The sequence below is a fragment of the Ostrea edulis genome, chromosome 1 (assembly GCF_947568905.1).
Source record: "Ostrea edulis chromosome 1, xbOstEdul1.1, whole genome shotgun sequence".
NCBI classification, from domain to species: Eukaryota; Metazoa; Mollusca; class Bivalvia; order Ostreida; family Ostreidae; genus Ostrea; species Ostrea edulis.
Genome location: NC_079164.1, coordinates 41,045,990 through 41,072,775, shown reverse-complemented (window position 1 = coordinate 41,072,775; position 26,786 = coordinate 41,045,990). Strand labels below are relative to the sequence as shown.

Sequence of the window (26,786 nt, the reverse complement as noted above, 5' to 3'; positions counted from 1 at the left end):
TGTTTGTAATACAATTGCGAAATGCAACAGAAACTCTCATTGGTCCATATGTATAAGTCTGCCCAAATTCCCTTCTACGGGAGTAGTCAGCATTTGAAAACATGACGGCCAGATGCTAGATGGAAAAAAAACTTCAAAGGAAGAAAGAGAAAAAGTTGTATTCTTGTGTTGTTGTCTCATAAATTTAATATAAAAAAATTCCTAACATATTTTCCTACTATACTTGTGTCCAAACATACCTTCAAATATTTATTAAAGCCCCATACGACCCAAAAACTCGATCACAGCTCTTGATGATTTCGTTTGTAGACGTAGCCATGTTAGGTAGCCTGTCAATTCGAATCCCGGTTCATTTCCATGTTGGCACAATAGCGTCTAGATGTGTACTAATACTCAACAAATATTTTATCTAAATTGTTTAAATAATATACCACCCCAGTCTATTAAATGATAATTATTCAAATAGCTAAACTCACGGCAGTGCGGCTTTCATTAGTCATGAGCGGCCGCACCGACCGGTCGCGCGCGGTCTCCATCTAATGCATAATGTCCTTATGTAGCATTTTCGTTCATCTAGAGCTTATTTTACCTTTACAAAAACTGGTACAAAAATGTTTTAATTTCTATTAATTATTAGTGTTGATAATAAATGAAGAGCGAATACATAACTTACAACCGATTTTATGAATAGATACCAATAGCAAGAGTTCGAATTGACCGGCTACCTAACATGGCTACGTCAACAAACGAAATCATTTGAAGCTGCGAGTTTTTGGGTGGTGTGTGGCTTTAATGAATATTTGAAGGTATGTTTGGACGCAAGTATATAGTAGGAAAATATGTTAAGATTTTTTTATATTGAGTTTATGAGACAGCAACACAAGAATACACCGATTTCAGGCCTCAACCGTCCGCAGCTTTTTGTGACCCGTAAATCGAAGGTCTTTAAAAGAGGTGGATCTTTTCAGAGAACTATGTACACTGAATCTGCTCAAGAAAGTGGGCGGGCTGTAATCGGCCAATGAAAACTCTTGTTGTATTACATCAAACATGTCATTCAGATTGTTCAATCGTCTCATTCAATTGTGTCGTCACACAACGCAATACTATATCGGGTAAAGCGTTCTAATTCAAAGGTGAATTGCGATAATTGTAAACATAATATTCGTTCCTAAGGCGTGACTCGGGATAATTATATGATATGTTAGATACAGGTACATCTTTAATATATATCATGTAAAGATCACTAATCTCCAGTAAACGAGTGTAGAAAATTAACTCATTATACAAAAGAAGAAGGAGATGGACATTAAGTGTGCTGGCTGCAGCCAGAGTCAGAACTGATTTGTACCTGTCTCCTGCAGGCAATGTCTTGTAACTTTCATTTTATGTATGTTCCATTGATTAAAATAAAACATTTACATCTGACTCAAATTCCTGTTACAAAGACATAAACTTGATTTATAATGTATGCATTATGGCTTTATATAAATTGATCACATGACTGCCTAACTTCATGTCCCTGTGAAGTGGTTATCTCTTAAATACATGCTGCAAAGATTTTCTTAGTACATGTATACTTTTGTATCAAACTTTGATTTATAAATCAGCCCCTTGATCCACCCCTTTCCATATATTGTTGCTATAAAAAAAGGAGTGGATCAAGGAGCTGGTTTTAATTAGATTAACTTGTGTGTACCATAATTAAGTCTTAACAATTAATATACTGTACCATTGGTTTACATGCACTGTGCATATTGTCTGTGTTGTTGCTTGTAACTAAAATAGACTTATTGTATTATTCTACTTTTGACCAAGTACAATATTGCTCTTCCAGTAAGTCATTTGAGGACTCCCTTGAGGATTATGAAGTCTGGGCCAATCGCTTTAAAGAACTGCCATTGTATTTTATGACATTTCATGGACAGGAAAGTTTTGATATTGTGAAAGAGGTACATATTTTTGTTACAAGTTCAAATATAAAATGGTTCTGTTTTGTCATGTACATGTATGGAAGTATCATTAATGGGGGGTGTGGTGTAGTGCCTGATGACATCAGATTTTCATTCTATCATGACTAGTGGAATTACACGTAGAATGGCTCATCAGTTTGTAGCAGGTCTGGCATTTGTATAGCTTGTACCTCGCGTTGTGTTTGTTTTGATTTAAACAGTATTTTATTATGAATAACATAATAAGGATTAGGCAGCAGGCAACGCCTGTATAGGCCTTCTCCTGTGTTAAGGGCTGGGAGTTCTGACAGAAATGAAATTATAATGTAGACATAAAAAATAAATTTCATTTTCAAAATATCTCTACATGAGGGTGTGGAACTGCAACACTTCCTTGAAGCGCTTATATTCTGCATTAAGTAAAGCGGGCGTGAAGCATTGCAGTTCATACCCTTGTATATTTTCAAAAATAGAATTTATTTCTTAAAAGAACACACACATTATATTTCATCTTAAAAATAAGGGTAGCTACATTGGATATATTTTCTATGACATCGTGCACCTTTTTTTTTTTAACAGACTTTGATCAGAGCTGTGTATGCAAATGATGTACAACATGTAATTCTGGATAATCTGCAGTTCATGATTGGTTCAGGCTACGACAACAATTTTAACAAGTTCGATGTTCAAGATTTTGTCATCGGAGAGTTAAGAAAGTTTGCCACAGATTTCAACTGTCACGTGACTCTCGTGATACACCCAAGGAAGGTCAGGCTTGTATTGAATTCACTCAAGGAAATGCATTATCTGATGACCAGTCCATTTTGTAGGAGATCTGTATAGATTTCAAAATTGCATGGCTCTATTCAACATGGATTTCCTTTTCTTTTTTGCATTTTGTATTAAGTTTTGGAGATGAGAGTCATTGTATATTTATCAACAGTATACATGCAAGATATACACACTTACAGTAAAACACGGTTACAGTGAACACACTTATAATGAATTAACACTTGCAGTAAAACACAGTTACAGTGAATACACTTATAATGAATTAATACTTACAGTAAAACACAGTTACAGTGAACACACTTATAATGAATTAACACTTACAGTGAACACACTTATAATGAATTAACACTTACAGTAAAACACAGTTACAGTGAACACACTTATAATGAATTAACACTTACAGTAAAACACAGTTACAGTGAACACACTTATAATGAATTAACACTTACAGTAAAACATGGTTACAGTGAACACACTTATAATGAATTAACACTTACAGTAAAACAGTTACAGTGAACACACTTATAATGAATTAACACTTACAGTGAACACACTTATAATGAATTAACACTTACAGTAAAACACAGTTACAGTGAACACACTTATAATGAATTAACACTTACAGTAAAACACAGTTACAGTGAACACACTTATAATGAATTAACACTTACAGTAAAACATGATTACAGCAATCACAATTATAATGAATGAACACTTCCAGTAGAACACTTATACAAGCAAACACACACTTATAATGAATTAACACTTGCAGCGAAGTAATTTTCATTCCCTGTAGATTTAAAACATATTATGAACTCGTTGGATATAATGAATTTCATTTATACCGCATCAAAATTGTTTGTCCCCAGCACTTCACTATAAGTTCTTTTTACTGTATTAATTTTCAGGAGAACATTGACCAAGAAATCACCATCACGTCTATTTATGGAAGTGCCAAGGCCACACAAGAGGCCGACAATGTCCTCATTCTACAGACCAGGAGGCTGTCCACCTCGGCCACCAAGAAGTACATACAGGTTGGTATTTTGCAAGAGTTTGTTTTATTAAGTTAACGAGTAACACAATAATGTAACACGGTATGGTGTGTATCTGTTGCTTGGCATTATTGGAGTCTGACGTATTTTAAGGGTGATCGATAAACCACAGGAACCTGTAATTTTGTCTGTAATAATGATAGTACGGGTCTATACTATACCACCCCCTATTAAAAAACACAAGGATAAACAAGTGAATGAGCCAAAAAATGGTCAGGAAAATTATTGAATACTGAGAATTAGACGTGTCGATGAGTACCGTATTTTGCCGAATATAATACACACTTTTTTTAGAGAATATTTTTGTGCCAGAAAGGGGTGCGTATTATATACATGTACCACAATAGGTTTTTTGACCTTTTTTTCCAGATGAAACTCGGCGATTAAGTATGTAATATTTCACTCAAAGACCAAGGCTTCGGATACTGTACGCCTTTTCACGTTCACCTATTTATTAACTAGAAAATTCGACCTCAAGAAAATTACTACAGAAACGTAAAATTGCAGAAAATGTGATATATATACTTACAATATCTAAATAATTCAATTATCATGAAACAAACAGCCAATCAAATGGCATTGGATCTGACTATTCATTACATCGCATGCCGCCATTATTGAAAGCATGTGTACACAATAATGCCTTGTCACGTGCTAAAATTGTTGGAAAATAATTTTGTCACTTGCTAAAAGTTGGTTTACTGTAAGTTTTATGAATAGGCCTAATTTTTAATGAAATACTAATTTGAATCTTTGAAATAACTATTCTTGCGTAAAAGAAATAATTACCGAGAGGGTGCCCAGAGCGTGTGTTTTACGAAGCCATTGTTGTGTACACTGTGCTTTTGTTAGATACCCCCTCCAGGTAAAGAAATACATTGTACCTAACAAAATTTTTTTTCACACATTTTAATAGTCATCGTAGTTAACGAGGAGTTGATAATTTGCATCTTTGTACCTACCATGGTGTGTTGATTACAGTAAAATAAGCGATAGTTTAATTGTTTAATTTTATTTTTATAACATCGGCTATTTGATTGATTTTAAGTTTCAACAAAGGAAATATCGAGTCAGTTAAAACTTTAATGCTACAAAATCTCGTGTTTTGCTGAAATGAACAGGTTTGTCCGGGTTGATATTTCCCTGAAGATTCTCATTGAAGATTACCGCGATGTAGACCTCATCTCAAAAAGTTTGCAAATTATTGTGCGTTGTTTAGAATTCATTATTTCTGCAAAAATATTAAGTGAAAATTAACACTAAGTATAAAATAAAGATTACCGCTTGGTCAAAATTTTTGCTGCGTATTATACACCCGAAGTGCGTTTTTTCACCAACTTTTAGGCTCAAAGTGGGGGGTGCGTATTAAACACCACTGCATATTATATTCGGCAAAGTACGGTATTATATTTATGGTGGATCAATGACATAAATATTGAAATTACTGGATCAGAAAGAACTTTGGGGTGGATGACGATAAAAGCAGAATTTTAGAGCTATTTTGAATCAAAGTTTTGAGTAAAAATTTGTTTCATTACTGGTGTTTTTTATTAGGGGGTTGTATGTTATAGACCCCTATAATTAATATTACAGACAAAATTACCAGTTCCTGTGGATAAACTAGCATGGTATTCCTTCTGGAAATAGACTCTTGTTTAGACTCTCATTTATGTCATGAAGAGGCAATGCAATCCTTTATAAATAGAGTACCAAGGCTTGTTTTTGAGGTATAAGAAGATACTTAGATTCACATACAGTGTACAATGTATATGTATATATATATATATGTGTGTGTGTGTGTGTAGTACTGATGTACACAGTAAAAGGTTCTAGTGGGATTTGAACCTTTCACATGGAAGACAAGACTGTCTACTTCTACTAATCTACTGATATTACCGCTGGACTATCCATGTATTTTATAAGTAGACATAATTTTTGAATCAGAGGGGTAGCTCACTCTTACAGGAATACAAGAGTTGTGCAGGGTGTCGATTCTCCTTAAGTGGGCAGGTTTACATCCCTATGAAAAACTGACAAATTAGCATCCATGTCTTTGAAACTATGAAACATAAATGTTTCTCAATACCTTAAAATCTCTTCATTCTAAATTTTAAACAATTTGTCGGTCTGGTTTCATATTTTTGTGGTGTTCTTTAGGTGGTAAAGAACCGTTTTGATGGAACCACAGGCACAATGATGTTGAAGTTTGACAAGGATTCACTGACATTTTCTGGTGCGAATTCCAACAGAAAAAAATCGAAAACGAAAACGTCCCCTGAGGACACAAATGAAGATGTCATAGATGAGAAGAAATTAAAGTACAAAGTATATCTGGATGAAGAGGGAGTGGACGAGAAGAGACTGCCAGACGATTTATTCAACATTTAATGAGGTGAAGTTTTACTTTACATGGAGGAGAAGAGATTGCCAGATGATTTATTCAACATTTAATGAGGTGAAGTTTTACTTTACATGGAGGAGAAGAGACTGGCAGATAACGTATGTGATGAGGCAGACTTTGTTCTGTAAAAATATTTACCATCTTCAGAAATTGACTGATGAACACATCCTCTGATAAATTTTTACAAAGGAGAGACTGTTGTGTATGTGTGATTTTTTTTATTGCAGTACATGAGTATTGTGATTTGAATTTCATTTTTCCTTTCAATTTATACCAATTTTTTTGTTACATGCTATTTCATTGTTTTCTAGATTTGCCAGTATTATACATTTTTATTGCATACATGTATGTTTCTGTATATTTGCGATGGCATTTGATATATTGTTTTTTACATTCACCTTGTGTTCCAGCTATACATGTTTTTTGAGTGGTTACTGTATATAAGCTCCAAGATTCTGTGTTCATTGTTTTCTAAACTTACATATGGAGCAAATTATCTTTCAGGCACCTCAATTTAAAAATAATTTTAATGAGTAACATATATTCCTTAGTAAAAAGTGCCTTGCAAGAAATGTATATTAATCCCTATCTTAGCTACACAAACTTTTTTGGTTTTGTATTGTGTTTTCAAAAATGAAAGTGAATTAGTGTTCCCCAAACAACGAAATAGTTTTGTAACTATTGCAGATATACTAGAACACTAAAGATTGTGACACCGATCATCCGGTGTTAAGGTCATTTCCAAGGACCCGTGACATTGACACTTGATGCCGAGCAATGTCACTACCTGATTTAACGACTTCGGTCGTTCGCGGGCGGGATTCGAACCCCGGGCCTTCCGCATGCGGGGCGAATGCTCTAACCGCTCGGCCACCGCGGTGGTGTATATTTATAGATAGTGTGCTTAAAATTTTATATTTGTGAATAACCATCGTAAACTTTCTGACAAATAAATTGTTGTCTTTGAAAAATATAAAATGTTACACTCGCGCTAAATACGTCACTGATGTACGTACGTACCTAGGTGGATATTGTCGTCTGCTGTTACATGCCGTTTCCCATTTAATCAAATGAATGGTAAAAAATAATGCTTGAATCTTCAAGGAATATATTATTTATTAAAAGAATCGTCCATCGTTATATAAACTATTTAAATGTAGCTTGCCTGGTATGTAACATGAATTCTCACGAATCGTCGGTTGGTGCTATTTATATACCGTTCTGTTTACACTATAGTCATAACAACAAAAATGGCATCCGGTCTGTAAGATAGGCTTAAATTTATCCGGATTTTCTATTATTATTATGATTTTATTAAATGTCAATGTGTTTAAATAAATAACTATATGAGCATATATTATTTGAAAATATATTTACTACTCAAATGATTCTCGTTTCCTCTTCAACCGCCACGATCAACGCAAATTGCGTCACGATGGCGAATTTGTTAGCATCTTTCAACTGATATTTTAACTCCTCTTCCATCGTCGCCCGGGATGAAACTAAGAGGAATTGTAAGTTATTTAGTAAATTTTTAATCCATATAAAAATTATTCCGGGCGACGAGGGAAGAGGTGTTCAATTTCACAAGTTTATCAATACAAAAACCATGAAAACACCACAAATAGCCTGAAAGCCCTTACTTTATTTGATTATGTACTACGCATGCGCGTAGATGAGTTGATTTCCATATGCTTTTGAGAGTTACTATAAGTTACTCTTTTAGGAATTTGACAGGAAAATATCTGCAACGCAAAATAATTTTCCTCCATAAACGCCGGGCAGAATTTGGCTAAAACCGTACCTTGTCCTTTGAACTTCAGTTATTAAATGGGAAACAGAAAAGAGAAAACATTATCATTTTTTTAAGTGTGTAGAAATGGTACATTTCATCTCAAGTACTTTCTAATGCTCACCTTGTTCATACAAGTCTGTCTTTTCATACACAGATAAAGACTGGAAAGTCACCTTGTTCATACACAGATAAAGACTGGAAAGTCACCTTGTTCATACACAGATAGACTGGAAAGTCACCTTGTTCATACACAGATAAAGACTGGAAAGTCGCCTTGTTCATATTCAGATAAAGACTGGAAAGTCACCTTGTTCATACAAGTCTGTTCATACACAGATAAAGACTGGAAAGTCACCTTGTTCATACAAGTCTGTTCATACACAGATAAAGACTGGAAAGTCACCTTATTCATACAAGTCTGTTCATACCAGTTAAAGACTGGAAAGTCGCCTTGTTCATACACAGATAAAGACTGGAAAGTCGCCTTGTTCATACACAGATAAAGACTGGAAAGTCACCTTGTTCATGAGTTCCAATAATGGTTTGGAACACTTGTGATTATAAATCCTCAAACTCCTATTGTGAACCTGCCCTGACTCCAGGGTCATGGAGTGAAAAAAAACAAACAACCACTACTTCCATATTATTTAGAGCCCTTTCAAGAGGTGGGGTCCTATTGTGACCTGCGTATGTGAGTATGTACATGTGTCTGTTCATGAAAATGCTTTTCTGGACTTTTTTTGGCTATCCTTGCAGCTTATCAAGTTAAAAATGAATAAATGAACTTGCAAATAAAGTGATTTACAGATCAAGTGTGTTGACCTATTTGAAAGAGCTTGACCTTGAACTTGGCAATGCCACAAAGTGGGGCTCTTTTATGATGCTTGCCATCACAATATTTAGTTAAACTGTAACTATTCTTAAGGGTCCTGACAGGAAGAGTTAATGGCCCTGTATTCTACTGAATTGTACTAGAATTGGAGAACTTAATTAATCATTTAAATTTTGCTCTAAATCAAATATAACCATGCATGCACAGGGGCTCGTCACAAAATTTTTGTCTTATTAAAATTTGACATCGTCTATTCTATGTATAAATATAGAATAGAGAGGGTGAATTCGTCACGAGCCTCATCTTCACAAGTCAAGGTTTATTAATTCGTGAGGTAACGAATTAATAACCCTTGGCCTTGACTTGTGAAGATGGACGAGCCCCTATGATTCATCTCATTAAAATCAGAAAAGAAAATGATTAACAGATTGACAACAGTGATACACAAATATTCAATACAGAGGGATTGCAACCTCCCTCCATTTGCGACTTACACCCCCTCCCCCTCTCTTTTAGCGGAGATTTAAAAACTTTTTGGATCCTCCGGCGGTATAATCCAAGGAGGTGTGTTTGCTTTACGCATAGGGTATTGGAGCGCGTTTGTCCAATCAGGAGCATTGTTACAAACACACCTTCAAACACTTGCAAGGACAAATTCGAGAATGGTAAATATAATTTAAAGTTGTTTGCTTACAACGGAAAGCGTTATTTCGGAGATAAATAACAGTTTATGTATATTCTTTTTGTTATAATTTATGTTATATTTCAGACTACTTACACAGATAAAGGCCCAAAGGTAAATATAAGATTACTTCATAAAAGGAACACTAGGCCAGACCAAGAAAATTACGACGTGGTTTTGTGTACTGTGCGTAAATTGCTGAGTGAGAAAAAGTCTTCATCGCAGCTGTTGCAATTCATTATCTATCAGGTCAGGTTATAACTGAGGTTGACAAAAAACACGAGACGTAACATCAATTCACGAATAATAGTGTGATGGCTCAAGCTATTTTTTGAGGCTTGTAGAGGTGGATCCAGGTTTTTGGGAAGATACGTAACGTTTCACCCTTAGACGGTTCGGCCCCAGGACGATTCGTACCAGTTTGCGGTACAAACGTCCAAGTCATTTTTCTAATACCATGCAGTGTTTGTCGGTTTGATATGACTTTATGTTTATTTTCTATTAATTCAAGTTATTATAATAGATTTATTGCACCCAATCTGAAGTAACCCCTAACGCGGAGTTGTTAGATCCTATGTGTAGCGATAGTAGATGAAAGGATCATAGGATCTAATTTTAATTAGATTGCAAATTACACCTAGCCAAATTATTTTCTTTGTTCTAATTAATTAATTATGATGTGCACTTCATTAATAATTCATAAAATCACATATACTAGACAGAGGACACATGATGTCACATAATTTCTCGTGTATATAGAAACACATGAATCTTTGCTAATCTGATGAATTGATGGAATTGTTTTCACCCAGCTCTATATTGTCCAAACACTTAATTGACTAGATATATTGGGTGATGAAAACAAATTGTAATGGAACTTGAGCTAGACAAACCATTTAAATGTACATAAAAGGAATTAATATAATACTATTACTGTTTATGTGTACAATGTATGTTAATTACTCAAAGTTTAATTTGACACAATCAGAGCAAACTGGTATATATAGCATATAGAGTGATATATTAGTTTGCTCAGATTGTGTCGAAACCCTCTGTTAATTACCAACAGTTTTAATGTATTGTAATAATTTGTGCTCTGCATCGTCTTTTCCAATGCAGGGATTATAATTATTATAATTTTCTCTTCAGCAATGGTATGCATGACCAAATTTTCCTGCATTGCTTTATTTAGGTTAAATGGTTCATTTAACAAGTGTTATATGATGTAATATTGTACTCTAAATTGTATTAATCATGTATGTTATTTGTAATGCTTGAAAGGGCCCAAATTTGGAATAAAGAATCTATCTATCTGTCTGTCTGTCTGTCTGCACAATAAGAGCTACCAAATGCCATTGGCCAAAAGTGCATGACTATCAGAAATATTCCCTTTTCCCACATACCATCTTGGAAGGAAATTCTTTTTCACTAGGGATTGTGTCCTTTAAAAAGCCTCAGTGACTAATAATGTCAAGATGAAGACTTCATATTTGGTAAGGTTAAATTAGGGTTCATCAATACCATGGTTACAGGGAATGATAATATGCAGAGGTCATTTTGAGTCCAACAGGAATTTTCCATATAAGATGTAAATTTGCCCTTTTTTATTGCAGTGTGCATTGCATTTACAAGTGCAAATAAAAGCTTTGATATGATGTTTAACTAAAAGCTAATTTGTATATATCAATTCCTCTTTGACCCTCTCTCCTTACTGGTCTGCCTCTCTCCATTGATAATGTGAGCTACCTTATATATTCATTGTAGATTTACATGTAAATTTTGTTCAAATATTTTTATTACAGCCTGAATCAGGACGATTTGTTTGTTTTGATCACGTTACATTCTGGGTTGGAAATGCAAAGCAGGTAATGTATAAATTCTTTTATTTTCAGAAGTATTGACAGTTCTAAGTATATCAGTTGATATTGTACCCATAATATTGACATCACATATACTAGCCATTATCTCTTTCACTGAGATTATCTTTTTCTTTGCAAACAAAATATTATACATTTATCATTCAAATGTGGCAGTCAGACAGGTTCGATTGCTGGTGGCCGGACAGCTCTGTTGGTAGAGCACCAGAGTGGAGATTCAGGGGGTCCTAGTTCGAATCGCGCTCTGGTCTGTTGCATTTTCTCCCTTTCTGTTAGTCTAAAATAACAATTGATTCACTTGCAATTGTTTATTTTTAACGTAAAACTGAAATTCATAGTATGCATGGCTACCATATGTGTATTTCTTGAATATGCAGAAGGTTTATTGAATGTTCTATGTGGCATTCCAGCTGTCAGTGTCAAATACCTACATGTATACTTGCTGAAATGAATTAACATCAATCTGTTTACTTTCCATAAACATGATAAAGTATGTCAAATTGAAATTATGAATAAGCTTGTTGACATCATATTGTACTATTAGTTGCAGTTAACATTTCTTTAGCATTTCATTCTTTCATATGTAACAGGAAGGGAGAAAATGCTGCAAAGTAGGTCACAGATTTTGTGGACTGCTTACATTCACACGCGGACAAGACGGCACTAACTGGATCTAACTAGATTGAAACAAAATGTGTCTTCATAGTTGCAAATGAGACACTTTGCAATGGATTTCAATAGAAATTTTAAAGCAGAAAGCACAATGTGAATGTAAATATAGTGAAATGGTATTGCACTGTACTCTTCTGGGTGAACTATATTGTACATTGTATATAGAGTTGATTTTTTTGTGACAGGCAGCCTCGTATTACTGTGTGCGTGTGGGGTTTGAGCCCTTTGCCTATAAAGGGCTGGAGACTGGAAGCAGACAGGTTGTGTCTCATGCTGTCAAACAAAACAAGATGATTTTTAATTTCCAGTCTGCCTTGGAGCCCAATAATCCCAAAGGTTGGTTAACAAGAAAGGATTTCATGCAAATACTGGACACAAAACATTAGCGATTTTTTCCCTTATATAACTGGTACCGATAAACAGTACCATTCCCAATGTCAAAACCATTGATTTTTCCCAATTTTGAGACTAAAAATTCCCAATGCACTACTTCTTGTTTTGTTTTCTTTTTTCTTTTCTTTTAGTTAAAATCATTTGCCGTTACATTGGTAGAAAATTCCCAATTTGTTCGATTTTGATGCTATTTTTCCCAATTGAATGGGTACCAGTACCAGTGGGTAGAAAAAAATCACTAAACATTATCCAAGATTCTAATCATACATTTGGGAAATTTTCTCTTAAATTTTTTTTTTCTGGCTCCTGGGTCATAAAACTTGGACAAGCTCACTTTTGATCTAAATCTGACTTTTATAGAAGGAACATATTGTGAAAAAGTGAGACTGAGGTCAAAAGTTAGAAGGGACATAGGGTGAAAAAGTGAGACTGAGGTCAAAAGTGAGACTGAGATCAAAAGTGAGGCTGAGGTGAAAAGCGAGACTGAGATTAATAGAATCCTTCATTAGTACGAGTGTGGGATAGGGAAATTCCACCGAGGGGACAAGATTCGCAGTCTAGGACGAGGCTTTGCCGAGTCCTAGACAGCGAATCTTGTTCCAGAGGTGGAATTTCCCTATCCCACACGAGTAAATAATGATGGATTATTTTTCTCACATTTTACCTACAGTTTAGTGCATAAATTTAGGAGCTTTGAGAAAATTCTAAATTATCAAAATCCTCATTTGAACTTCAATGCAAAAACTAATTAGATAGGCAGAAAGAGCATACCCGAAAATGGTTTACACTGTAAGTGTAAACTAAAAAACCCAAGGTTGTCCAACATTAAAATTTAAAGATAACAATACAAAATATTTTTGCTTCACCGTGTAACGTAAATCTTCACCATGTAACGTAAATCATAGAAAATATATGACGTCACAATCAAATGACATCGCAGCAGTGTGAGACAGAAAAATCTCACATGGCTGTCTCACATGGGTAAAGTCTATGTCACACTGGTGATAATGTGAGAACAAGTGAGCTCATCTGTGTTTTATGGAGGTACTTGTGAGTGTTTTTATTTCTAATCATTCTTCAACATATCCACCTGTCATTTGTTTTCCAGAAATGGGAGATCACCTTGTAAAACATGGGGATGGGGTCAAGGACATTGCCTTTGAGGTGGAGGATATTCATGCCATATTCAAGGTCAGTGCCCTTGTCAAGGCCCTCTTCTCTGTGAGGTCCATAGCGATTTGAGAGCGATGATTTGATATTAGTCTTTCTGTGAAACCCATAAGGTATTCAGATTGAGGCACAAAAACCAAACCTGTGTCTTGTATAATACAATTTTTCAGCTCCTTCCCCCCTACCACCATTTAGACAGATATATTGCAGTGCATTTAAAGATATGGCGATGGTTATAGATATACTTGGATCTATATGACTCTTGAGTAATTTTTTATTATAGAGGATGTACAAAAATTCACAGTTTGTTTATGCAGATTACATGTAATTTACTGTATTTCATTTTCAGAGAGCTGTAACTAAGGGAGCCATTGTTGTTAAGGAACCGTGGGAGGAGTCAGATGAGGACGGTACTGTCAAAATGGCTGTCATTAAAACGTACGGTGACACGACACACACTCTGATAGACAGGTCGGGGTATAAAGGAGTATTTTTGCCAGGGTACAAGGCCACAACACACAAGGACCCCGTTACCGAGCTGCTGTGAGTATTATAGTTTGGGCTTTATGGACCTTGGATATCAGCCAAGACAGCTCAGTGGTTAGATCACCTGACTACTAATGAAGGGGATCTGGGTTTGATTCCCAATCCAGCCATAAATTTTCTGCTCCCTTTTACATTTTGTTACAACTGATTAACTGGTTAATCAAATCAATATATATATATATATAAAGCACTAGAATGACCAACGACATGAACAATTGGAATTGTCAAATTTTCGGGACAACCTGTCCCTTCGTCACGACGGGAAAGGATTACATTATGGAGAAAACACAAATATAATTAACAATAAGCACTAAAGCTACACTACAAAACTAGCTAAACACTTTTCCACCGGATTACATGTTGCAGGCTCTGTTATTAACTCAAATAAGAATAAGAATCAGAGCGTGAAACCATCATGTCTGGTCACTGTGGTATCAGTCGGTAAAGTGTGAAATTCATTAATGGACCAACTAACTTGGCCGATCAAAAGGTGAAACAATTAATCCGTACATTGTGGTATTCTCCCCTAGATCAAACTATTGAAAATCTAAATTTCAGATAATAGTAAATGAAATTGGCGTAATGTCTAAACTATTGGTTACTTGTAAGAAACTAAAAATGGAACTTGTTGATGAGGGCCAACGATGTTGGCAGTGCTGGTACTGCTATGCATCCAGTTGGTGAAGCAAGGCGATGTATCGTTGGTAATATGAGGCGGTACGCAGATATCTTAAGAGAAATAAAGTTATGAGAAATAAACCGTTGTCGTTGATCAGAGGGAGAATAACATTGTCATATCAGGAATAGGTTTAGCCAATGTTCATTCTGGCAAAGTCAATCATTTTGTTCATGCCGTTAGGACAGAATGACTTTAGTCTGTGCATCCAGAATTTTTCTTTTTCTTTCTATCTGTGGAGCTCCAGGTTTGGTTGTGATCAATAACCACGACAGTCATGTCTTCCCATTTGTGGCCATCTAGGTTGAAATGTTCTCCAACAGTCTCAGTGATTCTTTTGGTTTTGATGGTCGACCGGTGGTTATCAATATGTTTGCAGAGATCTCCAGTTTTGCCAATGTACTGCTTCTGGCATGCTTTGCAGCTTATGAGGTATATGCAGTTGTTTCTGCGGCAGGACGTGTTTCTGAAAATTTTGTAGTTACGTCCAGTAACCGGGCTTTTGAAAGTGTCAGTATCCTCGCTATGCTTGCACAGAAGACACCTTTTGTCAGAACAAGTTCTAAAGCCCCCGTTTGGCAGTGGGTTATCCAGTCTTGCTCTAACTACCATGTCCTTGAGATTTTGAGGCCGTCTTTAGGCTGCCATTGGTGGCTCTTTGGCAATTTAGATTTTCAATAGTTTGATCTAGGGGAGAATACCACGATGTACGGATTAATTGTTTCACCTTTTGATCGGCCAAGTTAGTTGGTCCATTAATGAATTTCACACTTTACCGACTGATACCACAGTGACCAGACATGATGGTTTCACGCTCTGATTCTTATTCTTTTTAGCTCACCTGAGCTGAAAGCTCAAGTGAGCTTTTCTGATCACCCGTATTCCGGCGTGCGTCCGTCTGTAAACTTTTCACATTTTCAACTTCTTCTCAACAACCATTAGGCCAATTTCAACCAAACTTGGCACAAAGCATCCTTGGGTAAAGGGTATTCTCAATTGTTCAAATGAAGGGCCAGGCCCCCGTTCAAGGGGAGATAATCAAGAAAAAGCAAAATTAGGGTGGGGTCACTAAAAAATCTTCTTCTCAAGAACCACCGGGCCAGAAGAGCTGAAACTTATGTGGAAGCTTCTTAAGGCAGTGTAGATTTTAAATTGTTCAAATCATGACCCCCGTGGTAAGGGTGGGGCCACAATAGGGGGTCAAAGTTTTATATTGAAATATATAGGCAAATTCTTAAAAAATCTTCTTCTCAAGAACCACTAAGCCAGAAAAGCTGAGATTTACATGAAAGCTTCCTGACATAATGCAGATTCAAGTTTGTTCAAATCATGGGCCCCGGGGGTTGGATGGGGCCACAATAGGGGATCAAAGTTTTCCATACAAATATATAGGAAAAATATTTAAAAATCTTCTTCTCAAGAACCACTGAGCCAGAAAAGCTGATTTTTACATGAAAACTCTCTGACATAGTACAGATTCAAGTTTGTTCAAATCATGGCCCCCGGGGATAAGATGGGGCCCCAAGGGGGGATCAAAGTTTTACACACAAATATATAGGGAAAGACTTAAAAAATCTTCTTCTCAAGAACCACTAAGCCAGAAAAGCTGAGATTTACATGAAAGCTTCCTGACATAATGCAGATTCAAGTTTGTTCAAATCATGGCCCCCGGGGGTAGGATGGGGCCACAAGGGGGGATCAAAGTTTTACATACAAATATATAGGGAAAAACTTCTTCTCAAGAACCACTAAGCCAGAAAAGCTGATTTTTACATGAAAACTTTCTGACATAGTGCAGATTCAAGTTTGTTCAAATCATGGCCCCCGGGGGTAGGATGGGGCCACAAGGGAGATCAAAGTTTTACATACAAATATATAGTTAAAATCTTTTTCTCAATAACCACTGAGTCAGAAAAGCTGATATTTACATGAAAACTTTCTGACATAGTGCAGATTCAATTTTGTTCAAATCATGGCCCCCAGGGGGTAGGATGGGGCCACAAGTGGGGGGGGGGGTTCAAAGTTTTACATACAAATATAGGAAAAAGCTTTAAAAATCTTCTTCTCAAGAACCATTGGGCCTAAGAAGTTGACATTTACATGAAAGCTTTCTGACATAGTGTAGATTCAAGTTTGCAAAGGGAAGTTTGGGCCATAATAGGGACTAAGGTTTTACATGCAAATATATATGGAAAGTCTTCAGATATGGGCCAAGGTGACTCAGGTGAGCGATGTGGCTCATGGGCCTCTTGTTTGAGTTAATAACAGAGCCTGCAACATGTAATCCACTGGAAAAGTGTTTAGCTAGTTTTGTAGTGTAGCTTTAGTGCTTATTGTTAATTATATTTGTGTTTTCTCCATAATGTAATCCTTTTCCGTCGTGACGAAGGGACAGGTTGTCCCGAAAATTTGACAATTCCAATTGTTCATGTCGTTGGTCATTCTAGTGCTTTATATAATTATTTTCCCTGACCATTGTATCTATTTAATATAGATCCGACAGTGTTTTGGATACTGAATGTTGTTGAACCAACAGTGCTTTATATATATATATTTGTCTTGAATGTTAACTATTGAAGTGCATTGGTAATGAGACCTAACAAAATTTTTTTCTTGTTTCAGACCCAAACCCCATCTTCAGCGTATTGATCACATTGTAGGGAACCAGCCTGATAATGAAATGACCAATGCTGCAGATTGGTGATTGCATCTTTCTTAAATTCTTAAATGTTAATTCTTTTTTAGCCACCAGGGCCATTAAATTTCTCATATGTCTTGGATTTGTAGGTATGAAAAGAACCTTATGTTTCATCGATTCTGGTCTGTGGATGACTCTCAAATCCACACAGAGTATTCTGCACTCCGTTCTATCGTGGTTACAAATTATGAGGAAACCATTAAAATGCCAATCAATGAACCGGCTCCAGGCAAACGGAAAAGTCAGATTCAGGTCAGTAAAATAATCCATATCAAAGCCACAAAAAACCCCTTAAAACGCCAATTAAGGTAATTCCACCCTTCTAGAATTATAGGTTCAATCTTATATTTGATTGTTGATTCTTCAAATGATACATCTTAGTAACAAATAGAAATGATAAAATTAGTATGTTGCAGTATTACTGAATTTTTTATCATTTACCTCACATATATACCTGTTATCTACGTCAGAAAATTGCAATTTACCTTAAACGGCATAATAAAAAATTTTCACAAAAACTGGTTCAAATGATATAATAGTATTCATAACAATTTCATGAAACTATTTCTTTAAAAAATATACAAAATTTTTGTGAAAAATAAAGGAAATCTATCACATAATGGACTTCATAAATAATTTAATGAAAACAGAGTTATTACCCTTGGATTCAATATTTTGAAACATATAATTGGTTATTCATACATAACTTAGACTTTTGAAATATTTTTTTGGTTAAGAAGATTTTTTACAATAACTTTTGAAAAAGACACCAACAAAATTTATGTTCCTGTCATGCATAAATCTTATTAAATCATTGACATTGCGAAATCTTATGATGTCACAATATCTTCTTCATAATTTTCTAATTATTTCATAATGTAACAAAGTACAGGTTTTAATAATCGATACAACAGGTGATTTAATGCTCATGGTATTGTTTTATCAGTCTCCATCTTGTCATGGTACTGTTTATCAGTCTCCATCTTGTCATGGTACTGTTTATCAGTCTCCATTTTATCATGGTACTGTTTATCAGTCTCCATCTTGTCATGGTACTGTTTATCAGTCTCCATCTTGTCATGGTACTGTTAATCAGTCTCCATCTTGTCATGGTACTGTTTATCAGTCTCCATCTTGTCATGGTACTGTTTATCAGTCTCCATCTTGTCATGGTACTGTTAATCAGTCTCCATCTTGTCATGGTACTGTTTATCAGTCTCCATCTTGTCATGGTACTGTTTATCAGTCTCCATCTTGTCATGGTACTGTTTATCAGTCTCCATTTTATCATGGTACTGTTTATCAGTCTCCATCTTGTCATGGTACTGTTTATCAGTCTCAATCCCGTCGTGGTAATAAACTCTGCTTACAATTTTCAGGAGTATGTGGATTATTATGGAGGAGCAGGAGTACAGCACATTGCCATGTACACCAATGACATCATCAACACCGTGAGTATATAATGACATTCACACTGTGTATATAATGACATTCACACTGTGTACATCATGACATTCACACTGTGTACATCATGACATTCACACTGTGTATATAATGACATTCACACTGTGTATATAATGACATTCACACTGTGTATATAATGACATTCACACTGTGTACATAATGACATTCACACTGTGTACATCATGACATTCACACTGTGTACATCATGACATTCACACTGTGTACATCATGACATTCACACTGTGTACATCATGACATTCACACTGTGTACATAATGACATTCACACTGTGTACATAATGGCATTCACACTGTGTACATGATAACATTCACACTGTGTATATAATGACATTCACACTGTGTACATAATGACATTCACACTGTGTACATAATGACATTCACACTCTGTATATAATGACATTCACACTGTGTATATAATGACATTCACACTGTGTACATAATGACATTCACACTGAGTACATAATGACATTCACACTGTGTACATAATGACATTCACACTGTGTACATAATGACATTCACACTGTGTATATAATGACATTCACACTGTGTATATAATGACATTCACACTGTGAGTATATTATGACATTCACACTGTGTATATAATGACATTCACACTGTGTACATAATGACATTCACATTGTGTACATAATGACATTCACACTGTGTATATAATGACATTCACACTGTGTACATAATGACATTCACACTGTGTACATAATGACATTCACACTGTGTATATAATGACATTCACACTGTGTACATAATGACATTCACACTGTGTACATAATGACATTCACACTGAGTACATAATGACATTCACACTGTGAGTATATAACGACATCATTTTTGAGTACATTGCTTTGGCTTTCCTTCTACCTGTACAAGGTGTCGGAAATGATTTTACTATTGCAGATGTAGGTAGTACGATTGTTAAAGTTTCCTGTATAATTACAGGTGTCAAATCTTAAAAAGCGAGGACTGCAGTTCTTACAGATCCCCGACAGATATTACAAAAACCTGATAGAGAGGTTAAAGAAATCGAAAGTGACAGTTACCGAGGACATGGACACAGTGAGTGAAAAAAAAGTAGATTTTGTAGTGACTCAAAATCCCGTGAATTTGAAACCTTAACAAAATACACAATTTATATGATGTGTCACTGTATGGAAACCATATCCTTGAAATGATTTCTCAGTTACACAGTTCTGGAATGAATTAGTACAAATAAGTTATTCACAGGCACCTGCTTTGTATAAATTCTGCTGTTTTGTTGGTATTGATCAGCAAATGAAAATTAAGATTTATCTTGGAGTTTTAACGTTTGAATAAGTTTTATAAAGATCATTTTCAGTTAAACACATCATAATGTTAAGAACAGAAATATGAAAGGAAGGATTTTATCATTTATGTAACTTGATGAAAATTTGTATATAAAAATGATAAAAGTATAAAACTAGTAATTCCACTTGTCTGTCAATAATCAGAGGTCTTTCCACTTTTTTTGGGCTCTGAAGAAGAGAAAAGATGTTTCATGTTGTAAATAGAATTTCTAAAAAGAATGGAATGTCTTATAAAGGAAAGATTACTAACCTCTAAGTCAAGCTCAAAAAAGTGTAATTTGTTTAAATAACTGGAAAAAAAAACTGAAAAAAATTATGTAGATCTCAATCTGGAAGAAAATAATCTAAGTTTTTAGAACTTTGTCTGATCCAAAACTACAGGTTTGTGAGAAAAAAAATTATGTTGAATACAAAGGATTTATTATTAGAAACTCCAGTCTTATAATAAGAATTGAAATTATTTTGATCTGTCTGTCGGTCTTTTTCCGGAAGTTGAACTTATTCTGGTCTGTTTGTCTGTTTCAGATCCGGAAGTTGAACTTATTCTGGTCTGTTTGTCTGTTTCAGCTCTTGAAGTTGAACTTATCCTGGTCTGTTTGTCTGTTTCAGATTCGGAAGTTGAACTTATTTTGATCTGTTTGTCTGTTTCAGATCCGGAAGTTGAACTTATTTTGATCTGTTTGTCTGTTTCAGATCCGGAAGTTGCACATTCTGATCGACTATGATGACAATGGATACCTTCTGCAGATCTTCACAAAAATCATGCAAGACAGACCCACAATCTTTCTAGAGGTCATCCAAAGAAATAATCACCAGGTAATGTTTGTGTGTGATATAATGAGGTTAGTGTGTGATATAATGAGGTTAGTGTGTGATATAATGATCAGGTTAGTGTGTGATATAATGATCAAGTTAGTGTGTGATATAATGAGGTAACAGTTAGTGTGTGATATAATCAGGTTAGTGTGTGATATGATTATTGGGTTAGTTTGTGATATAATTATCAGGTTAGTGTGTGATATGATCAGGTTAGTGTGTGATATAATCAGGTTAGTATGTGATATAATGATCAGGTTAGTGTGTGATATGATCAGGTTAGTGTGGGATATAATGATCAGGTTAGTGTGTGATATGATCAGGTTAGTGTGTGATATAATCAGGTTAGTGTGTGATATAATCAGGTTAGTGTGTGATATAATGATTGGGTTAGTGTGTGATATAATCAGGTTAGTATGTGATATAATGATCAGGTTAGTGTGGGATATAATCAGGTTAGTGTGTGATATAATCAGGTTAGTGTGTGATATAATGATTGGGTTAGTGTGAGATATAATCAAGTTAGTGTGTGATATAATGATCGGGTTAGTGTGTGATATAATGATCAGGTTAGTGTGTGATATAATGATCAGGTTAGTGTGTGATATAATCAGATTAGTGTGTGATATAATGATCAGGTTAGTGTGTGATATAATCATTGGGTTAGTGTGTGATATAATCATTGGGTTAGTGTGTGATATAATTATTGGGTTACTGTGTGATATAATCAGGTTAGTGTGTGATATAATCATTGGGTTAGTGTGTGATATAATCATTGGGTTAGTGTGTGATATAATTATTGGGTTAGTGTGTGATATAATGATTGGGTTACTGTGTGATATAATTATCAGGTTAGTGTGTGATATAATTATCAGGTTAATGTGTGATATAATTATTGGGTTAGTGTGTGACATAATTATTGGGTGAATGTGTGACCTAATTATTGGGTTAGTGTGTGACCTAATTATCGGGTTAGTGTGTGACAATTATTGTATTTGTGTGTGACATAATTATTGTGTTTGTGTGTGACATAAATGCCAGGTTATTGCACCCCTGGGGCCTTAAGGGTGGGGCAAAACTTCCAAAATTCAACCAATTTTTCGAAAATCTTCTCTACAACTTCAAATCTTTAAGAAAAACTATATGCATAGTGATATAGAGCAGGAAGGCCTCTACCAAAATTGTAAATTTCATGATACCTGGTGTAGAGGTTCTGACTCTAGGGTGGGGCCAAACTTGGTATTTATAGTGTATAAATGCAAAGCATGTAATTGATATCTGCTTTGATGCTATTGATACTAAATTGAAACTAAATGGATATTTAGAAGTAGTAGGTAGTCCTTCACCAAAATTGTAAATTTCATGATCCTGGGGAGGGGGGGGGGGGGGGGGGGGGGTCAGGCTTTGGTTTCAGGGTGGAGCCAAATATTATAGTGATTATTCAGGAAAAGCAGAAAGAATGTACAAAATAATGGTGCATTTCGCAACCCCAGGGTTTTTGACTTTAGGGTGAGTCCAAATTAATGATATCGTTTAATAATAATACATATAATATATTATGATTGGTTGATTGATTGTATATTGTTTCATGTCCCACTCAAGAATTTTTCACTCATATGGAGACATCACCATTGCTGGTTAAGGACTGCGAAATTTAGGCCTATGCTCGGTGCTTATGGCCATTCTTTAATTGTCGTGCCAAACCTGCTGTCACAGAATTTCTCTGTTTTTGCGGTTTCATCTGAAGGACTACCCCATTTAGTCACCTCTTACGACAAACAAGGGGTATTGAGGACCAATTCTAACCCGGATCCTCATGGGAATATATTATATCATATAAAGCCTTTCATCAGAGTATGCGCTTTTGAGGAGTTTTAAGAACACATCTTGTTTTATTATGTTGCTGAATATTAGAATGTAGCTTAGATATTTTCAGAACAGGAAATTATGTCTCCCCTCTTTCAGGGGGAGACATATTGTTTTTGTACTTTCTGTCGGTCTGTCTTACCGTCCGTCTGTCTGTCACAAAATCTTGTGAACGCTTCTCCTCCTATATGACTTATTGGATAGAATTAAACTTTGTACAATGCTTCATTGCCATTTGTAGATGTGCATATTGGTGGGACAGAAGGATCCAATTATTTTCCTTAAAGTTATAGTGAATCTAAGAGGGGTGGAAGATGTAAAATAGCTTGTGAATACTTCTCCTATATGACCTATCCGATAGACTTGAAATTTTGTACAATACTTCATTGTCATTTGTGAATGTGCATATTGCAGAGACAGGAGGATCCAATTGTTGTCCTTAAAGTTATAGTGGATCTGAAGGGTGGAGGGTGTAAAATTGTTTGTGAACACTTTTCCTATGTGGCTTATCAGAGTTCATAATGTCTATGTTCCTGCTCATGCTTTCTCCTCCATACTATGCAGTACATTAAGGAGAGGGAGGTTTCATTTGGAGCACTTCCAATTTAGGGATCTGGGAAGACATTTGTTTTTCATAAAAACAATCTCTATTTTTTTCTAGATTTTTAGCCCTTGGGACTAGTGATACTTTAACTAGTACTCAGATGACAGATAAGGCCTGTGGGCCTCTTGTTCAATACCAACGTCACATAGTATTTCTTATCAGGGATTTTCAGCTTCTCATGTTTTGAAAATATTACCAGGTATTTTCTTGTAATCTGAATTTTTGAGGTGGATTTTTTCTTGTAGGGCTTTGGAGCTGGAAATTTCAAGTCGCTGTTTGAGGCCATTGAGGTGGATCAAGCGGAGCGTGGGAATCTGTAATTCTTGCGACAGTGTGGTGTTGTGGGATCAGATCTGTGGGACTTTATGAAACCATGCAGTATTTCTCTGCTATTCCTCCATTGTATATATACTGACATACATTATTTAATACATTATGTTCTCCTGTGGGTTGCATCAAATTTGCTTTTGTTATTTACTTAGAAATACAATGTGCATACAAACTGAGTTGGACTGATCAATATATGTTTACTGTCCCAATGCTTTGCGCAAAAAGGACTTCAATTTTATTTTGATATTCATGATGAAAATAATACTTTATTATGCTCCCGTAATCAGAGATTTTGGGGCATATAGTTTTTGGTCTGTCCATTTCTGTCTGTTATAGCCTGTTCGTCCACAAAAACTTGAATTTTAGCTGTAACTTTTGAATGGATGGTGATAGCGATTTCATATGTGTATTTCTTGTGACAAGACCTTTGTCTGGGTAACAGATTTACTTCACTATCAAACGGGAGCATTAGTGTTTAAAAAAACGCATTTATAATTTTGGGTGCCAATTTGTTAGTCCTAGTCAAGTCACTGTAACACAGACACCAATGTGATAAGTCACAGGTAGTATATATCCTGTGACAGGTGAGTATAAAATAGTATGTCTTCTTAACTGTACAAGAATATTGAATATTTTAAGACCAAAAAAAGCCACTGCAAACGTGTGAAGATTTATTTTGGATGTTGGCCATTATGACGATGTAGAGTACCTCTTTAATAAGTTTTTGGTACCGGTATATATATGTATATATAAGCTCTAAGTTCCAACAACACCTGATTCCTAGAAGTGTCGGATCAACAACATGGATACAAGCACTACGAACGACACGAACAACCTGGTTGTTTGTGTCGTTGGTCATTTTAGTGCTTTGTATATACATATATATGTATATAGTGTAATACTTAATACTGTGGTGTCATAGTACTTTTGTGTATGTAGTCTTGCATTACATTGCTATGACAGATAAACACGACTGAAGAAGACCGGTAACACAGTCGAAATATTTCTAGAAAGTGTTAAGAGTTGGGTTTTTTTTAAATTTCACTCTGATATATATATATCCAAATTGTGTTTTTAAAAAAATCACAGTGTCCGGTACAAAATATTAAAAGAAATAGAATAAACAGTACAAAAAGTTAACAATTTAACGCAAGCGCTTTCATTTTATAATCCTCAGGCGTTACATTTTAAAATAGTTTTTAAAACTATTTTAAAATGTAACGCCTGAGGATTATAAAATGAAAGCGCTTGCGTTAAATTGTTAACTTTGTGTACTGTTTATTCTATTTCTTTTAATATATATATATATATAATATATAATGTTCACGAATACAGAAAGCAAATTTAAAAAGATATTATATAAAGATAATTTCTCAAAATAAGCTCCTTGTAAAAGGTACATAGATGAATTGTCTATTGAAATCGCTAAAAAAGAATGTAAATCACTAGGCAAAAATTAATCGTGTATGATTTCAATTTGAGCAAGGTGAGAAAAACTCAAACCGTCTTATCAATTTTACATTTTAATGAGGATAATGTGAATCATTGCATCTTCTAAAACCTTGAGCAACCTTTACTCAATGCAAGTGACAGAATCATGCTTTCATTAATGTGTACTCAGATAAGGTAATTGTTGCATAAGGTTTAAAGCCAGAATCATTAGTATGGACAGTCAATACTTTAACTACAGAAGCATGTAATTATAAACTCCATGAAACAAAACAAAAAATGCTTTTCTTGATTAGTTAGACGTATGTACATTTTAATGGTTACAATTAATATATCCCCATTTTGAGTTTGATAATGTTAGAAAACCAGCAAGTGAAAGGTGTTCCATAAAGATTTAGTATTCATATCAACTTCCTGTCTAATCCATATCAAAGAATGGAGGACTTTCCTCTCAGATAAGTGGTAACCAGTGATTATGTACATGTTTACATTTGTGGGTGAAGATGATTTATTTGTGTTAACAGTCTGATTGTGCATTAAACAAAGTTATTTTCACTATTTCATTATGTTTGATTCTTGAGTCGTATTTTGTTTGCACATATTTCTCACATCGCCAGTGTGAGACCAACATTACCTATGTGAAACAGTCATGTGAAATTTTTCTGTCTTGCACTGCTACGTCATTGATTATGATGCCATATATTTTCTATGATTTGCTTTCTGCTAGACCATCTTCGGTTTTTGGCTCACCTGAGCGGAAAGCTCAAGCGAGCTTTTCTGATCGCCTGCTGTCTGTCCGTCTGTAAACTTTTCACATTTTCATCTTCTTCTCCAGAACCACTGGGCCAATTATAACCAAATTTGGCCAAAAGCATCCTTGGGTGAAAGGCTTTCAAGTTTGTTCAAATGAAGGGCCATACCCCTTTCAAAGGGGAGATAATCACAAAAATGCAAAAATAGGGTGGGGTCATTTAAAAATCTTCTCGAGAATCACTGGGTCAGAAGAGCTGAAATTTACATGAAAGTTGCCCGACATAGTGCAGATTAAAGTTTGTTAAAATCATGGCCCCCAGGGGTTGGATGGGGCCACAATAGGGGATCAAAGTTTTCCATACAAGTATATAAGGAAAATCTCTAAAAATCTTCTTCTCATAAACTACAGGGCCAGGAAAGTGGAAATTTACATGAAAGTTTTCTGAAATAGCGCAGATTCAAATTTGTTAAAATCAAGACCCCCGTGGGTAAGATGAGGCGACAATAGGGGATCAAAGTTTTCCATACAAATATATAGGGAAAATCTTTAAAAATCTACTTCTCAAAAACTACTGGGCCAGGAAAGTGGAAATTTACATGAAAG

At 35.2% G+C, this 26,786-nt stretch overlaps 1 protein-coding gene across 1 annotated transcript in view; it reads left to right on the top strand.

Moving 5' to 3' along the window:
* LOC125656923 (uncharacterized) overlaps positions 1 to 24,156 on the top strand; it is an 81,584-nt gene extending 57,428 nt beyond the window's left edge. The window contains exons 28-41 of the mRNA XM_048887572.2: positions 1,838 to 1,952; positions 2,532 to 2,720; positions 5,957 to 6,145; positions 9,597 to 9,623; positions 11,312 to 11,374; positions 12,244 to 12,394; positions 13,560 to 13,642; positions 13,971 to 14,164; positions 17,466 to 17,543; positions 17,631 to 17,793; positions 18,921 to 18,992; positions 19,979 to 20,095; positions 21,058 to 21,180; positions 23,896 to 24,156. Of these exons, the coding sequence (XP_048743529.2) occupies positions 1,838 to 1,952; positions 2,532 to 2,720; positions 5,957 to 6,145; positions 9,597 to 9,623; positions 11,312 to 11,374; positions 12,244 to 12,394; positions 13,560 to 13,642; positions 13,971 to 14,164; positions 17,466 to 17,543; positions 17,631 to 17,793; positions 18,921 to 18,992; positions 19,979 to 20,095; positions 21,058 to 21,180; positions 23,896 to 23,970 (1,639 nt within the window). The 3' untranslated portion in view covers positions 23,971 to 24,156. The remainder of the gene's footprint in view (positions 1 to 1,837; positions 1,953 to 2,531; positions 2,721 to 5,956; positions 6,146 to 9,596; positions 9,624 to 11,311; positions 11,375 to 12,243; positions 12,395 to 13,559; positions 13,643 to 13,970; positions 14,165 to 17,465; positions 17,544 to 17,630; positions 17,794 to 18,920; positions 18,993 to 19,978; positions 20,096 to 21,057; positions 21,181 to 23,895) is intronic.
* Positions 24,157 to 26,786: the final 2,630 nt, after the last annotated feature.